A 15,728-nucleotide genomic window follows, 5' to 3' on the forward strand; every position below is an offset into this window, starting at 1 on the left:
TACAATTTCCAAAATAATGTAGGTTCTGTCTTCTGCTGTAGGGCTTCAAGATGGAAGGTTTTATATCTCAAGAATATTGTGGAGTAGGAATGTCCACAATGGAGCCTGTTGGGAGGAGTGTCTAGTGGAGACTGGATTAGCTTTAGTTGAATGTTTATAGGATGCCATTTTGACAGAAATTACTAATGGGGCAAGTCTATAAATTGGCACCTCAGTTTAGGTGCCCCAATACCATGTACTTAGCGCCAATTCAATAACTGCATCTTGGTGCCAAGGTTTCGTTATAGGACACTAATGCGAATTGACATTAGTCCACTCATGCTTAGGTGCACCCTCTTACACCGTACCATTGAGAGGCATAAGTTGGTGCACCTGGATGCGTATAACTGGGGCACTGACCATGGCCTGCCCATGCTGTGCCCACAAGTTCACCTCCTTGCAGTTAGGTGCTATGGAACTTAGATGCTACCTTATAGAATAGCACCTAGTGCACACAGGCGCCTGTCAGTGGCACCTTTAATGTGCGTATTTGGCACATACCTCTTGTGTGCCAGTTTATAGAATTGCCTTGTTGTTATTATTATTTTTTTATTTATAACCATTTAAATTTTTACAAGCGATAAAACAACTTGCCAGAAATACAGAGAGAGTAATATATAGGAATTATTTCAGTCAGGTAATTCTATTCTCTTCCTTAGACCACTAAATAGGAAGAGTGAAACAAGACAAGGAGATCAATTAAACAGTAAACAGAAAAAAAAAACGTGGTATTAACCTGATTATCCCCAGATATTACTCGTCTAATTCATTATTCCACATTGATCATCTGGGTTGGCTTCTTCAAGGCCAATATGGTGTATAGTCAAATCATTTCATCGAAAACATACTTATTGTCCAATATTAGTTAGAAATAATACATCTGATTACATTCTTTCTCTTTTAAAAAACTAGAAGTTATTTAACAATACATATACTTAAGTCTCTACTTCAAATCCCTCTGATTAAAGTAATCCCAGTTTTCACAGGCTTCACTCCTTTTAAAGTAATAATTGAGGAAATATTTCTGAGGAAAACTTTTAGAATTGCCTTGTTAATAAGACTTTAGTTTTGGTTTTTTTTTTAGGAGCAGTATAGTTTTACTTTACTTTGGTCCCCTTTTACCAAGCTGCGGCAAAAGGGGGCCTGTGCTGGTGTTGGCGTGTGTTTTTGATGTGCACCGAGGCCCCCTTTTACCACAGCTGGTAAAAGGTCTTTCATTTTTTAAAGAAATGGCAATGCAGCAAGTGAAGCACTTTGCTGCGTGGCCATTTCCGATTAACACTAGGCACACACCGGCGTTACAAAAATAAATATATTTGTGTAGTATCGGTTATGATGGTGCACTGGGGGTGGAAAGTACTACCGGACTGCTGCGTTAGCCCGGCGGTAGTTCCTTTTTAGCGAGTGATAAGCCTATGTTGGGCTTACCGCAGCTCTTTAAAAGGGGCCCTTTATTTCTTATGAGTCGCGACTCAATGCGACTTACATTAAGAAGTCAAGCAAATATAACAGATAAAAAATATCAAAAAGTAAAATAAAAACAAATGGAATAATGAATAAGCATCTACCATTTAAGCTTTCTCTAAGACATATTTTCTAAATGAGCTTATGGTTAGGGTTTCTGATTTTAGCTTTTAACTCATAAATACCTCAATGCAAATACATCTCTCTCTGTCTCTCTCTCTCTCTCTCAGTGCACTCCATTTAAGTGCACATCGGATAAGTGCATGCTCTAACTGCATGCCGTACTTCGGTCCCGTTTTTGGCGCCATCAATTTCTATGGGGACAAACTTCGGTTTAGCGCACCACTGATAAGTGCAAGATTCGCTTATATGCATGGTTTAAGACTGCTCCTCTGCAGGAAAGACTCCGCATAAGTGCACACACGGAATATGGAAGCCAATTGGCGCGTGACAAAGGGGCGGTAAATTTAAAATCTCATTCGTTAACTGCCACAGGCAGAATAAGCGAAATAATGTTGTTAGAGTGTACACTGGAGTCATCGTCGCGCAACTCTAAGACTTTAACACTGCTGAAAAGTTCTTTAAAAATTAGAAAACAAACAAAGTCAAACATCTATTGCTAAAGAATATGGTGTCAATCCCAGTCAAATTTCACATATCTTGAAGCAGAAAGACCAGCTTCTGAAAGACTGGCAAAACAATACAAATCCACACCGGAAACGTAAACGGGCAGGAAAAGCTGAGGATGTAGAAGATGCTCTTCTTCGGTGGTTTTCTCAAGTCAGGAGCAGACAGTTTCCTGTCAGTGGTCCACTGCTTATGGAGAAAGCTAACCAGGTAGCAGAAAGTCTTGGACTGACTGAATTCAAAGCCACTGTTGGATGGTTGGAAAGATGGAAGGAGAGGAACAACATAAAATTCAAGAAACAGCATGGTGAGAAACAAGACGCTGATGACTTTGGTGCTGAAAATTGGGTTGTTTCAGTTCTTCCTACCATCTTGAACAAGTTTGCACCTCATGACATTTTCAATGCTGATGAAAACGGTCTCTACTGGCGAGCGATTCCTGATGGAACACTTGCATTCAAACATGCCGGAACTACAGGAAGTAAAACATCGAAGGACCGACTGACGATCCTCCTTTGTTGCAATATGGATGGGAGTGAGAAGTTGGAACCACTCGTCATTAGAAAGAGCAAACAGCCCCGTTGCTTCAAGAATGTTAACATAAATATTTTCAAAGCACTTAGCCTTCCAAAGTTCCATAGAAACCTATGGAACATTGGAAGGCTAAGTGCTTTGAAAATATGCCTAATAGTAACATAGTAGATGACGGCAGAAAAAGACCTGCATGGTCCATCCAGTCTGCCCAGCAAGATAAACTCATATGTGCTACTTTTTGTGTATACCTTACCTTGATTTGTATCTGCCATTTTCAGGGCACAGACCATAGAAGTCTGCCCAGCACTAGCCCCGCCTCCCAACCACCAGCCCCGCTTCCCTCCACCGGCTCTGCCACTCAATCTCGGCTAAGCTTCTGAGGATCCATTCCTTCTGAACAGAATTCGGTGACTTCCTGTGTCATATGAGGCTAACTCAAATTTATGGATGACTGGGGAAATTTGGAAACAGTGGCTAAAGAAGTTAGACACTAGAATGCGGGCAAAATAGCGTCAGATTTTGTTGCTTTGTGTTAATTGTGCTGCACACAGTGATGATGTCAGGCTGTCTAACATCAAGGTGGTCTTCCTGCTACCAAACACTACCTCTCTGATCCAACCTATGGATCAGGGCATAATAGCCCATTTCAAACAACATTATCGGGCTCTTGTGCTACGTCTTCTGATGAGCATTATGGATGACCAGACTGGCAAGGATAAATGTGCTGTTGAACTGGCTCATAATCTATCACTGTTGGATTCCCTACGCATGCAGAAAGAAGCCTGGAATCATGCTACACAGGCAACCATTGTGAACTGCTACAAGCGGGCAAGCTTTGTTAGGGATGTGGAGAGGGACGAAACAGATGCAGCTGTTGCAAACGCGTCAGATGAACAGGCTATTGACATCCCAGCCGGTGTTACTGAAGAGGAGTTTCATCACTACGTAGCTGTTGATTACGATCTACAAACAGCTGACGACAGCACTGATATCGAGATATGCGCCTACACGCAGGCAACGGTTGATGATGAACCAGGTGATGAAATGAGCAGCAAGACACATGCTGACGAAATTCAACAACCTCCTGTCACTTTTGCAAGAGCGCTGGAAAGTCTCAACACCGTGCGGGCCTATCTGGAGGCCACTGGATGTCAGTGCTATGACAGTTTTTACCATCTGGCAGACGTAGTCTATGGAACTCACAGACACAAGAGTGTACAGAGGACTATGACTGATTACTTCAAGTAAGCCTAACGTCAGTTAACGGAGACTGTATACTGTACGTATAATAAACAGTAATGTATATATGTTTATCAGATGTCAAGCTTCTTTGGGTCACAACGGTTAAATGCACGCTCCGTTTAACTGCATGTAGTTCTTTGGTCCCAGACCCTTGCACTTAAGCGGATTGCACTGTGTATCTATCTATCTATCTATCTATCTATCTATCTATCTATCTATCTATATAAATTTAAACACTTGTTTTTGGATGAATACTGGAAAAACATCTTTTCCCTTAATTGTCTGTCTGCCTCCCTCCCACCCCCTTTCATGGGTTGTCTTGTGTCCCCTCAATTTAGATGTTGTGCTTAGTGGTACAGATGTAAATATTTGATTCAAGTGGAATAATGAGCAATAAGAATGTACTGGATCAAACAAATGTGTGGTTCATCATTTAACATGAAGCTTTCCCAGTTCTCAAGGTTTTGTTTTTTTGTGCTTATATGACCCATTTGTTTTTTAGGTATACATTATATGTGTGTATGCAATCAATTGCATGCATTTTAATTCATACATATATGGTCATTCAAGTGATTTGTGTGAACTTAAAATTTCTAGGCATACCAGTGAAGTGCTTGCATATGAATATTTAGGTATGGATGTGCTGGCATATGAATACCCCCCCCCCCCTCCCCCAGTACATAATAGTACCCGTGGTATGAAAACACTGATAAACACAGATTTGTTTTTTAAATGTACCCTAACAAAAAACCCTATTTCGCTGGAAAATAAATACCTGAATTTAAAACGTATAAAACCTTTTTTTTTTTTTTACTAGAAGCACTAATTGTAGTAGTGCTGTATGTATATTTCTGTTTCTGTGTGGGGTGGGTAAATCTTCATGCAATATTCTGAAAATGGCCTCCTTAGTACAGAAAGCTCAGCTGTTTGTGAAGATTCTTGCTTGTTTTTTTTTTCTCTCACGTGAATTTAGTGTTGCCCCTGGAAAATGATTAAAGGTAGTTTGGTTGGCCCAGTAGCCTAAACTGGGGTCCTTCTAGTTTTGTTCACCAGCTGAGGATTATTATTGTATTCCTTCCTGGGCTAATGTCTCATGTCTACTTTTAGTTTATCAAGGAGTCCTTTTAAAAAGGCACGCTGAAAAATGCCCTGCGGTAGTGTAGACGCGTGTTTTGAGCGCGCAGAATCATTTTTCAGCACACCTGTAAAAAAAAAAAAAAAAGGCCTTTTTTTTTTCATTTTTGCCAAAAATGGACGTGCGGCAAAATCAAAATTGCCACACGTCCATTTTGGGTCTGAGACCTTACCGCCAGCCATTGACCTAGCGGTAAAGTCTCACGCGGTAACCGGGCGGTAATGACCTACGCCTGTTAAAATGCCACTTTTGGCGCACGTACATTATTTTTCGGACGCACGCCCAAAATGAAATTGCCACAAGAGCCATGCGGTAACTCCATTTTGGTGCACGTTGAGTACGCGTAGACGTTTATTCATCTTAGTAAAAGGGCCCCCAAGACAGCATAAGAGACTCGGCAGAACTGTCTCTGTAGGAATTATACCAACATTAACACGTTCACACACAGTCTTTTTGTCATTTCAGTGTATCAGAACAGAGCTTCAAATACCTTCCACTTGAAGCTCAAGCAACCCATTTGTGTGAAAGTTCAATGTTCTGTTTCCTAATAGGAATGTAATGGAGATGCTATTAAGCGTAAGAAAGCAACATATTTTGGTCAAGGAGTTTAAAAACTCAGCAGTGGTACTAAGGTCATTACCACCTTCACTGGAAAAGTTGCACAGTATAGAGGCTAGTGCTGTTATTCTTACAGATTCTAGCTGTACGGATCCAAGAAAGTCCTGGGCTTTCTGTCTTATTCACCTGCCCGATATGCAAAGGCATTTATCTACATGAATGCTGCCGTTATCCAGTCCTTAGCCTGAACTTACCATGGATGTTCAGCAGCATTTATCCAGACAGTGGCACTGAATATCCTTGGCATTATCCAGATAGTGTCGGGGTGGAGTGAGGGAGGAGCGGGACGTTATCTGGTTAGTGGCGATATTTAGTCCAGTAATTGTATAAATGAGTAAAGTTAGGACAGCAAAAGACCTGACCTAACTTTATTACAAACATAGAAAAATGAAGTCAGATAAAGACCATACGGCCTATCCGGTCTGCCCATCCATGCCGTCTACTATCCCTTCCTCTCCCTTAGAGATCCCATGTACTTGTCCCCAGCTTTCTTGAATTCAGATACAATTTTCATCTCCACCACCTCCAAAGGGAGGTCGTTCCGTGAATTCACCACCCCTTCCATGAAGAAGTATTTTCTCAGGTTACTTCTGTGTCTGTCCCCTTTCACCTTCATTCTATGTCCCCTCATTCCAGAGCTTCCTTTCAGTTGAACGAGACTTGCCTCCTGTGCATTTATTGCTATGGAGATATTTAAACATCTGTATCATATCTCCCATCTCCTACCTTTCTTCCAACGTATACATATTGAGATCTTTAAGTCTGTCCCCATATGCTTTATGATGAAGACCACTGCCCATTTTAGTAGCCACCCTCTGGACTGACTCCATCCTATTTATCTTTTTGAAGATGAAGGTCCCCAGAATTGTACACAGTATTCCACATGAGGTCTCACCAGAGTCTTATACAGGTGAAACATCACCTTCTTTTTCCTTCTGGCCATTCTTCTCCCTGTGCACCTAAACATCACCACCTTTTCTACCTGTTTGGCCACGACAATCACACCTAAGTCCCATTCCTCTTTTGTGCACACAACTTCTTTAGTCCCTGAAATGTACCATTCCCTCAGGTCTTTCCAGCTATCTGGATAGTGGTGCAAGTCACTGCGTTACCTGGATATTCATTCCCAGCTACTATCCAGATACTGGCACTGAATATCCAGATTATTGTTTAGCCTTGGTGGCTAGTGCTTAAAAAAAATGCCAACCTACCATGGCTGAATATTTGCCGAAGTGCCAAAAAGGAGAAGCAGGACAAACCCTCAGTGGAACACCAAAGAAAAAAACCACACAGGAGCAGAGGGCGACAAACTGACTTCCAGCTTGGGAGAGAATGTTCAAAGGTTCTTTATTTAATATATAACATTTTTAGTGATGACAAATAGAAGTAATACACAGAATCATATATACAGTTCTGTGTCTCTTTATTTAAAGGCACCAGAGAAATGACCCGACAGCGGACCGTTTTTTAGTGGATGCAGCTGCCTGCCTTGGGGGGGGGGGGGGGGTCACAAGAAACACCCTATGTCTATATAAACAGAATTTGAACCTGGTGCAATAGATGAATGTAGATTCCAGGATATATACTGTACAGTCTCTTAAAACAGCTCTCAACGCACATCTGCAATGAAGGGCAAAGAGTTTGTCGCCCTCTGCTCCTGTATAGCTTTTCTTGAATGCTTGCCAAGACATTTCTGGGTTTAAAGAGAGTTTGCTTTGCAAATTTTACATTATTGTATGAATTTTCTTTTATGTAAATATGTTTTTCATTGTGTACTATCTCCCGGATTCGGATTTGGTATAAGTTAAGCAAAGTTGGGAGTGCAATTTTGGCCACAGATCTGCGTGTAAACTAATTGACTAAATTATTGATATTAACAAGTGCTAATTGGCAGTCAGTAGTTACGCCCTACATTCCTATTCTAGAATTTGCCTGCCTAACTTATCTCACATGCAACTGCAAAAGGGGTGTGGCAGGGGAGGGGCATGGGCTGGTCATGGGCGTTCAAAGGATTTTGGTGCACAGCTACCGAATACTTGCATTTCCGTTCCTGACAGTAGTTGAGTGTGAGGATTTACATCAGCTTGCGCCCAAAGGGGGTCTTTTACTAAAGCTTAGCTCGAGTTATCTGCAGCAGGGCCCGTTTTATTCCTATGAGCCCTGCTGCAGATAACTCGAGCTAAGCTTTAGTAAAAGACTCCCAAAGTTAAGCGCAAATCTGGGCTAAGATAATAATCTATAAAGAGAGTTCCACGTGGAACTGCCTTTATAGAATTCACGCTTAGCATGCATTATCTCGGCGACTAACTTTGGGTGAGCTTTACTGAATTCCCCCTGTATGTAGTGAGGTCCAATTACTGTCACAAAGACTCTCTCAAGTATGGAGTCTCTTTTGTTACTCTCTCAAGTATTCTGACCGCTGAGATTACAGCCCACTTCCTTGGTTACCCTCCCATGGATTGTACCAGCTAAGGATGAAACCAAGCATTGAGTTACTGTCTGTGAGAAGTTTTCCCCTTACTAACAGGCCTCTCTTTCTCTCCACAGTGCTGAGTATTGGTGAGGGTGGATTTTGGGAGGGAACAGTGAAAGGACGCACCGGCTGGTTTCCGGCAGAATGTGTTGAGGAGGTGCAGATGCGACAGTATGATCCCCGACAAGGTAAGTGTATGTTGTGGCATATGTAGTGAGAGGTCCTATTAAGTAATAATAGTAGTAGCAGATGGACTAAGAAACCGTAACTGTGTTAGCGATGAAGTGCAGAATTTGATTGCTTTGAGAACTAATGCACAGAAATTACTGCTGGGAACCAGGGACAGTGAAAATAAGAATAGCCATACTAGGTCAGAGCAGTGGTTCATCTAGCCCAGTATCCTGTGTCCAACAGTAGCCAATCCAGGTCACAAGTACCTGGCAAAAGCCCAGATAGTGGCAACTTTCTATGTAGAATCTCAAATAGTATCAACATTCCATGTAGAAACCCAAGTAGTGGCAACATTCCATGTAGAATCTCAAATAGTGGCAACATTCCATTCAGAATCTCCAAGAGTAGCAACATTCTGTTACCAACCCCAGGGCAAGCAGTTGCTTCCCCATGTCTGTCTCAATAGCAGTGGAAGGTTATGAGGTACCTTAGGCTAACGATCAGTCTTGTGTACCTCCCCACAATTAACTTTCAGGCCCCTGTGCCTTCTCAGGTTTTGGTAATTAATCTTGACAATCATGGTTACCCTAATACCATCCCTCCCAAAATAATCATTTTAAAATAGAAAATTGGACGTCATACTTTTAAACATTCAACTTTGCTTTGTATATTAATATCTATCCACCTTTATATATAAACGTACACACACACATCTGCATATGCAATGATGGCAATTTCCATGAGCCAGTTACCTAGGTAAACGAGCTGCTTTCAGTTGCCTGCCTTCCCTGCAGTAAAAGCATGCACTGATGATTCTTTGAGTGTGTGTGGCTCTTAGAACCTATTGCTTTCCTTTCAGAGCAACTGCTTTTGCCGCTCCCCCAGAAGCTGCTGCCTTAGGCCACCACCTAGCCTGCTTAACGGTTCAGCCAGCCCTGCTGAGGAAAAAGCTTTAGGCAGTGGCATAGCTAGGTTGGGCGCCAGGGAAGCGGCCGATCCCCCAAACGGAGTTGTGCCGGCGCCTATTTGTTTTCATCAGATTGCACCGAAAATGAGTGCTGACGGAAGTCCGCTCTCGCTCCCCCCGCGCCGTCAACCTGGATCTGCTTCTGGCTTTAGGGGTCCTTTTACTAAGCTAAAAGAGCACTACCACGGGATGTGTTGAGGAGTCCCTCGGTATTGTTCCGCTTAATGTGCGCTAATCCCGCACTGGAAAATATTTTTTTATTTCCCAGCATGGGAGGTGTGTCTGGTGGGCAGAGACTGGGCATGTCTGCACTAATTGGGTGGCGCAGGAACATCATGCACTACATGATTAGCATGGAAGTAGCACGGGAGCCCTTACCGCCTCCTAAATAGATGGCAGTAAGGGCTCCTGGCAACAAATGTGGCCATTGTACTGCTGTGCTATAAGTGGCCGCAGCGTAAGGGAAACCCATTCATAACAATAATTTCTTAAAACAAAATACCTGAAATTTAGAACGTAATTCATTAGATTTTTCCACTTAAGCATTCCATTGTTCCTCCTCCTCCCAGGGTTACAGATAGGAGCCTTTTTACCAAGGCATGGTAGGGCTACCGCAGAGTAGCGTACGGCAAAACTGAGCTACTGCTGGACGCACCCAGGCCCCCTGTTGTAATTCTGACTTTGCCGTGTGCCATTTCCTGTGCTAGAAAATTTTTTTTATTTTCTAGCATTGGGGGGCAGGGATTAGGTGTTCCCGGTGGTAATTTGGCAACGGCTGCCTGATTACCGCAGTGCATGAGCCTTTAGGAGACGGTAAGGGCTTAGGTGGTAATGACCGTGCACTAATTTGGAAATTAGCAGGTGGCCATTAATGGCAAAAATAAAAATTCTCTTGTTTGAATAAACTGGCTGAAAACTTGGACAACATTAAGGTATACTTGAAGATATCAATTAGGGACACAGAGAAAGTTGTGCAGTATGGTTTGTCTCCTGAAGAAGCAGCGAAGCGGAGGGGCTCTGTTAGAGAAAGTAAAGCAGTAAGAAAGCAGAGATAATAACTTGTTCAAATTATATTTGGAAGAAATAAGAATTCTGCCGTTATAGAGCCGCGCTAAAAAGTGGCTGGAGCGCTCGGGAGACCCACAAGCTAAACCTACTGCTGGCCACTTTTTAGCACAGCTTAGTTTGCTTACATCAAAGATTTAAGGTTTTACTTAAAACACACCCATTTCAGTCGGCTTTCATTAGCTGATTTTTTTTCTAACTGTTGGACTTCTTAGCCTTAGGATCTTGTGAAATACAATAGAATTGTTTTTATTGCTTTATTATTGTATTTGTTTATTCATTCCTGTTTATATTATAATTTTCCTGACACATTGTATTTTGATGTAGTTTACAGATTTTAATGTATGTAAATCGCTTTGATGGCATTGCCCTAGGTGATTAATCAAATAAATGCAACCTTGAGCCTTGAAGATCTCCCTCACTCTTCCAAGTTCAAACAATCCAGGGAGATGGTTGCTGTATTTCTATCTACCCTGCGACCTGCAAGGCTAACTGTTGCTGCTTTCATTGGTTTGCGTGTTTGTGCCTTTTGGGATTGCAATAGCTGTTTTCAGATCAGTTGTGAGCTCTTCTCGCCTACAAAACTGGTGTCAAGTCAGTGCACACACACTGATTTTTTTTTTTTAATGGCCATGAGCTAATGGCAACATTAAGGCCTGTAACAAAATCACAGGGGTACAGAAAAGGAAAAAAAAAAATCAAAGTATCAGCAAAAACCTAATCTGTGGTATAGTGAGGATATGAGAAAATCAGGGCTTCTTTTCCAAAGCCGTGCTAGCGATTCACGTGTGGCAATTGAGAGGAAGCCCGTAGGAACTGAACGGGCTTCCTCTCATTTGCCGCACCGAGAATCGTTAGTGCAGCTTTGTAAAAGAGGCCCTTAATGCACTAAGATATATAATAATATCCTTTATGTGGAGAAAAAGTCCGAAGCAGTCGAACCTCTTCAGTCCACTACCGCCACCATCGGTCATTAAAATCTCCATACAAATAAGGCAAAATGTCTCTGTGAAAATTATAAAGCCAATCAAATGTGCATTTAAAAAGCATCAAATTTCTTTGCAAGAAAGCTACATCGTATATCAATAACACTTAACCTTTAATAGTAGATTCTCGGTTCCTTTCAGTCCTTGGAGGCATCTTCTGACTGTTAGTTGAGTGACTTTTTTTTATCATTTTCATGGAAACATTTTGCCTTATTTGTATGGAGTTTTTTGTGACCAGTGATGGTGGTGGTGGACTGAAGAGCAATGTGCCATGGACCGCTTCTTCATTGAGGTCTTTTTCTCCATATACAGGATATCATTATATATCTTAGTGCATTGACACTCTCATTTTCTCACTATACCACAAATTATGCGTTTGTTGATATTTTGAACGTTAGCACCTGGCCGTTAATTCAAATAATGGAAAATCGGCCATTTTGCTGCGGCACTACAAATGGCCTTAGCGTGTGGGGAAAGACCAGTTTAAGGGTGCACTATGGTCCCTTTTTACCGCAATTTAGTAAAAGGGCTCTTTAATCTTCAGGTAGATTATTCAAGAAGTAGGACCGTTACCTCTGTTTCCTTTCTAGAAACCTTCGGTTGACATTCTCGCATGGATGGAATTCTTTGACCTTAAATCTCTTTCCAGAGAGGAAACCTCCATAACATTGATAAAAGAAACACTCGCCCACGGACATCTGGACTAATTTTTAAATTTGAATCTGCCCCCATTTAATTAACAGAACTGAGTTTTACTATTTTAAATGATAATATATAAATAACTGCCAGGAGTACAAAATATAAATAGAAACTACTGTGTGTTGTCACTCCTTATTCATGATCATGCTAGGGTGGTGTCTGATCAAAAAAATAGAAAATATGGTTGTCAAACAGTACCCACCCCTGATTTTGCCGACTCCAGCACTGGGGACTACACGAGACAGAAGTTGATATAAAGAGCCATACAGATAAGTTCAAGTGAACAGTGGGCGCTCACTGCGTAATTATTGACGTTTTTCACTGACTATAAGTTGTCAATAATTGAAGAAGACTTCCGAGGGGTGAGGTCCAGTTAATGTGCCTGAGTTTAGTGGGTGGAGTGGTGTGTGTTTTTCACAAGTTCCATCTTTTCATGGATGTTTGGTGTTGGTGGTCTGATCAAAAATGTTGATAATTAACATTGTCCGTGCTCCGTTTTTTGACCACAATATTTTTTCTCCCTAATTTTGGTTTATAGGGGAGGTTTTTTTTTATAATTGTGGGGGTTTTTTTCTGAAGGTGGTAGGGCCGGTGTTGTCAGCCAATACAGTGGAGTCCTATATATAGATTCCCTGGGCACCTGAGGCTAATTTTGACAACCATATTTTATATTTTTTTGATCGGACACCACCCTAGCATGATCATGAATATGGAGTGAAAACAGTAGTTTCTGTTATAAATGATGCGAATTCACAGCACTGTATGGTTACAGAGCAATACTTATTTATAGAACAATGTACAATGTGCTGTAGAGTCACAGGTCAAAGTTTATTACCAATGAAATACTATTATTTTTATTTATTTATTTTATTGCATTTGTATCCCACATTTTCCCACCTATTTGCAGGCTCAACGTGGCTTACAGAGTATTGTTATGGCAAAGTCATTCCATGATATCAGATACAGTTATTAATGTACAAAGATTAAGTGAGGAAGAGAGAAGGAAGGTGTTAGGCAGGATATAAGGAATCGAAGGTGGACTTCAGTAACTGAGTGGATTAGTGAGGTAGTTTTGTAAGGCTATGAGTTCTCTTTGTAGGCTTTGTTGAAGATTCGCTAAGGATTTTTTTTTTCCTATTTTGTATATATGGGAAAAGACCTGACGGTTTAGGCCCTTCATGTGGACAGTGCAGTACAATCATATAGCGATTATTATTAATGTGTGAACCAGGTCATTGATGAATGGACCTGACTAGTTTTTGAAAGTTTGTATCTGAAAAGCATTCATTATCTTCACAGAGGTATCATCTCAGTCTGAATTCTGTATTTGTTTTTCTTTTATAATAACCCCTTTTGGCATATTAGTGCACATAAATTCTAATTAATGCCAATTAGTGCTGATAATTGGTTGTTAACATCCCACTATCCGCGCCGATTAGTTTGTTAACCAATTAGCTTATGTGCATTATTATGGAATACACTTTGATTTCCGCATGGAAATCTCGGCACGATATATAGAATTCACGTTGGGCCAGCGGTAGCTCCACCCCCCAGCGTGCGCCATTTCCGGCGCTAGCGGAAATATTTTAAAAATATTTTCTCAGGGGGTTACCCAGCGTTAATTGGGTAGTGTTGTGCACTGCCCAGTTAAAATTGGCAGTAAGTGCTCCTCCGAAATGGCTGCACGGCAAGTGCGAATTTACCACATGGCCATTTCTTTTTTTGGCCTTTTTTACCCGCTGAGGTAAAAGGGGCCCTGGCGCGTGGCAAAAATGGCCACTACTTCTAGCGCAGGGCCCCTTTTACCGCAGCTTAGTATAAAGGCCCGCTAAGTTTGTACCTGAGACAATAGGATTGAATCGGGCTTTTCTGAGTCTCCTACAGTCCACTGACTAGAGCTGAGGGAGATCGTACGCACCTTGCACTAGATAAATTCTACTGGCTCCCAGTAACGGAAAGAGCAATATTACGCTATTGATGTTGGCCACCCTCTAGGACCCTTTTACAAAGCGACGGTAAGCCCAACACTAAAAAAAAAAAAAGTACTGCCATACTACTACTACTACTTAACATTTCTAGAGCGCTACTAGGGTTACGCAGCGCTGTACAAAATAAACCAGCACGCCGTGATATCCGGCGCTTCAAAAATATTTTAATTTTTTGTAGCGCCGGTGTGTACTCAGCAGTAAAAAATCACACAGCCAAATACAGACAAGATCCTTGGGGGTTGGTAGGGATCTTTAAGTTACAAACAGTAGGCCCAAATGGGAGTGAAACCCAACGAGAGTTCATGTAGGGAAGTAGTATCATGGATGAAGTAAGGAGGACATGGACAAACATTTACCGTTCTTGGTTAGATAACTTAAGACAGAGGAGTGGCCTAGTGGTTAGGGTGGTGGACTCTGGTCCTGGGGAACTGAGGAACTGAGTTCAATTCCCACTTTAGGCACAGGCAGCTCCTTGTGACTCTGGGCAAGTCACTTAACCCTCCATTGCCCCATGTAAGCCGCATTGAGCCTGCCATGAGTGGGAAAGTGCGGGGTGCAAATGTAACAAAAAGAAAATAGATACTATTGGAGATTCTACATGGAATGTTGCTACTATTGGAGATTCTACATGGAATGTTGCTATTCCACTAGCAACATTCCATGTAGAAGGCTGCGCAGGCTTCTGTTTCTGTGAGTCTGACGTCCTGCACGTACGTGCAGGACGTCAGACTCACAGAAGCAAAAGCCTGCACGGCCACATTGGTGATCTGCAAGGGCCGACTTCTACATGGAATGTTGCTAGTGGAATAGCAACATTCCATGTAGAATCTCAAATAGTAGCGACAGTGGAGGCGTGGCCTAGTGGTTAGGGTGGTGGACTTTGGTCCTGAGGAACTGAGGAACTGAGTTCAATTCCCACTTCAGGCACAGGCAGCTCCTTGTGACTCTGGGCAAGTCACTTAACCCTCCATTGCCCCATGTAAGCCGCATTGAGCCTGCCATGAGTGGGAAAGCGTGGGATACAAATGGAACAAAAAATAAAATAGGTACTATTGGAGATTCTACATGGAATGTTGCTATTCCACTAGCAACATTCCATGTAGAAGGCTGCGCAGGCTTCTGTTTCTGTGAGTTTGACGTCCTGCACGTACGTGCAGGATGTCAGACTCACAGAAGCAGAAGCCTGCGCGGCCACATTGGTGATCTGCAAGGGCCGACTTCTACATGGAATGTTGCTAGTGGAATAGCAACATTCCATGTAGAATCTCCAATAGTAGCAACAGTGGAGGAGTGGCCTAGTGGTTAGGGTGGTGGACTTTGGTCCTGAGGAACTGAGTTCGATTCCCACTTCAGGCACAGGCAGCTCCTTGTGACTCTGGGCAAGTCACTTAACCCTCCATTGCCCCATGTAAGCCGCATTGAGCCTGCCATGAGTGGGAAAGTGCGGGGTGCAAATGTAACAAAAATAAAATAGATACTATTGGAGATTCTACATGGAATGTTGCTACTATTGGAGATTCTACATGGAATGTTGCTATTCCACTAGCAACATTCCATGTAGAAGGCTGCGCAGGCTTCTGTTTCTGTGAGCTGTACGTGCAGGACGTCAGACTCACAGAAGCAAAAGCCTGCACGGCCACATTGGTGATCTGCAAGGGCCGACTTCTACATGGAATGTTGCTAGTGGAATAGCAACATTCCATGTAGAATCTCAAATAGT

The 15,728-nt window shown here is 42.2% G+C and overlaps 1 protein-coding gene across 1 annotated transcript in view; it reads left to right on the plus strand.

The window, feature by feature from the left end:
• SHANK3 (SH3 and multiple ankyrin repeat domains 3) overlaps positions 1 to 15,728 on the plus strand; it is a 704,425-nt gene that overhangs the window by 363,955 nt on the left and 324,742 nt on the right. Inside the window, exon 12 of the mRNA XM_030215777.1 lies at positions 8,207 to 8,320. Within this exon, the coding sequence (XP_030071637.1) occupies positions 8,207 to 8,320 (114 nt within the window). The remainder of the gene's footprint in view (positions 1 to 8,206; positions 8,321 to 15,728) is intronic.

Source organism: Microcaecilia unicolor, chromosome 10 (genome assembly GCF_901765095.1).
Source record: "Microcaecilia unicolor chromosome 10, aMicUni1.1, whole genome shotgun sequence".
Lineage (NCBI taxonomy): Eukaryota > Metazoa > Chordata > Amphibia > Gymnophiona > Siphonopidae > Microcaecilia > Microcaecilia unicolor.